Raw genomic sequence first — 2093 nt, forward strand, 5'->3', positions numbered from 1 at the left:
CTGCTTTCATTACTTGACTTGATATGTGAAATTGTCGCTTTATAAATGATCTAAGTAAAGAGGCTATTTAGAAAGCACTATATATTCATTTTGGGGGGAAAGAAATAATCACCTGAAGTTTGTCATCTCTAAAATTTAGATGATCCGCTCTATAAAAGTCTGTTCGCATTTAGTCAAGCAAGGACTTAGGTAATCTGCTACCTTTTAAAAAAATACTAAAACTAAACTATAGCTTGCTTGAATTGTGTGCTTTCATTCATTTTCTAAGAGGAGGTGTAACTGTTTTTTCCTAATGGTTCATATTTCATTTTGGAAAATACTCTTCGCAGCCGTTTCTAAGGACCGACTTCGTCTGAAGTCTCACGCTGTAAATATTTCCCATCATGCCTCCTTTCGAAAGAGCAGACAACTCGTCTCAGATTGTGTCCTTTGTGCTGGGTGCTTACGGCGACCTCGGTAACCTCAGGTACCTGTACTCCCCCATCATCATCTTCTCCTACCTGGTGATCATCTGTGTGAACGTCTTGCTCATCACCACCATCTGTATGGAGAGAAGTCTGCATGAGCCCATGTACCTGTTCATCTGCAGCTTGTTTGTTAACGAGCTGTACGGCAGCACTGCTGTGCTTCCCTGTCTGATATCCCAGATGTTTTCCGACACCCATGAAATTTCTTTCGCTTACTGTTTCCTGCAGATATTTTGCCTTTACACTTACGTCAGTGTGGAATACTGGAACTTAGTGGCCATGGCGTACGACAGGTACGTCTCTATCTGCCACCCCCTGCAGTACCACGTTATCATGAGCTCAGGGAGAGTGTGCGGCATCATCCTTCTGGTGTGGCTGTGTCCTTTCATTCAGTTCACAATCACATACTGCCTGACTGTCCGCTTAAGGTTTTGTGGGAACTTTATCGACAAAGTGTACTGCGACCTGCACCTGGTCAACAGGCTGGCCTGTTCGGTCTCAAATGTCGACGATATTTATATTCTAGTTGTCGGAGTAGTGAGCATCACAGTACCGCTGATCCCTATTTCGTTCTCCTACTTAAAGATTGTAGCTGTTTGTCTGAGAAGCTCCAGAGAGACGAGGCTGAAAGCGGTGCGTACCTGTTCGCCTCATGTCGTCTCCCTGGTGAACCTCTCCTTTGGCAGCCTCTTTGAAATAATACAAGCTGGCTCTCCTATGACTCATGTTCCAGCGGCGTTTCACATCGTTTTATCAGTGTATCTAATGGTTTTTCAGCCGCTTCTTAACCCTGTTCTGTACGGGCTCAGTCTGTCCAAAATCAGGAACATGTGTGTGAATTTGTTGCTACGTAGACCAAAGTTTCTCTGGAAGAACCTGGACAAGTTGGATGTTGCATGGTAGTTTTTAAAGACACACTCCAGAATGTATTTGACCGTCGACATTTTGGATGTTTTCACGTATTTAATTCAAATAAAGGTTTCTGGTTCCTTACCCATCATCCCAAATACAGATCTGTGTCAGTTCAGTGTTTACAGATGAAAACAAACCTAAGGAGTTTAGATTTCAGTCTCGTCCTTTAATTCACTTTAATTCACCCATTTGTACAAAAAGGCCTTTTAATAATTTCACCTACATGTTTATACTTAACTTAATTATTTTCTTTTTTGTAGCATATTAGTGTTTTATTATTATTATTAGTAGTATTAGTATTAGTATTATTACTGACTGACAACCTGTCCTGGGTGTTTCCCTGTCTTCCACCCATTGCATGCTGGGATAGACCCAAGCTATGAAGGTAAATATGTTGCAAAATGCGAGAGCTTGTAGACTTGATGTGAGAACTTGTAAAATACGATGTGAGAACTTGAAGAACAAAAATGAATGTGAAGTCACAGAAAAAATATTCACAAATGTGTAGATTGATATTTACATGAACACAATGACAGCTGCAAACTTGTAATCCAACATTTACTCATATTTATTTATTTTACTTGAGTCCATTTTCCAGTACAACCACAACTCTGTGATTACAACCTCTCCAATCGGTCACTGCAACTTCACAAATGTGCTCTCTTGCATCACAAAGTGACGAATCTGCGTGCCTTGACTTTTGCAACACTTCTT

The 2093-nt window shown here is 40.9% G+C and overlaps 1 protein-coding gene across 1 annotated transcript; it reads left to right on the forward strand.

Moving 5' to 3' along the window:
• The first annotated feature begins 383 nt into the window (after window positions 1-383).
• On the forward strand, window positions 384-1370 carry LOC139642856 (olfactory receptor 11A1-like). The gene has a single exon (XM_071517890.1). The coding sequence runs from the start codon at window positions 384-386 to the stop codon at window positions 1368-1370; it is 987 nt and encodes a 328-aa protein (XP_071373991.1).
• The last annotated feature ends 723 nt before the right edge of the window (window positions 1371-2093 follow it).

This window comes from Centroberyx affinis, unplaced genomic scaffold, assembly GCF_046629955.1.
Source record: "Centroberyx affinis isolate AG114_WGS23_722 - 3 ecotype Tasmania unplaced genomic scaffold, CSIRO-AGI_Caff_v1 ptg000536l_1, whole genome shotgun sequence".
Classification (NCBI taxonomy): domain Eukaryota; kingdom Metazoa; phylum Chordata; class Actinopteri; order Beryciformes; family Berycidae; genus Centroberyx; species Centroberyx affinis.

Bases quoted from the DNA above. Each gene is read 5' to 3' on its own strand.
- LOC139642856 (XM_071517890.1), top strand. From the start codon at position 384: ATGCCTCCTTTCGAAAGAGCAGACAACTCGTCTCAGATTGTGTCCTTT.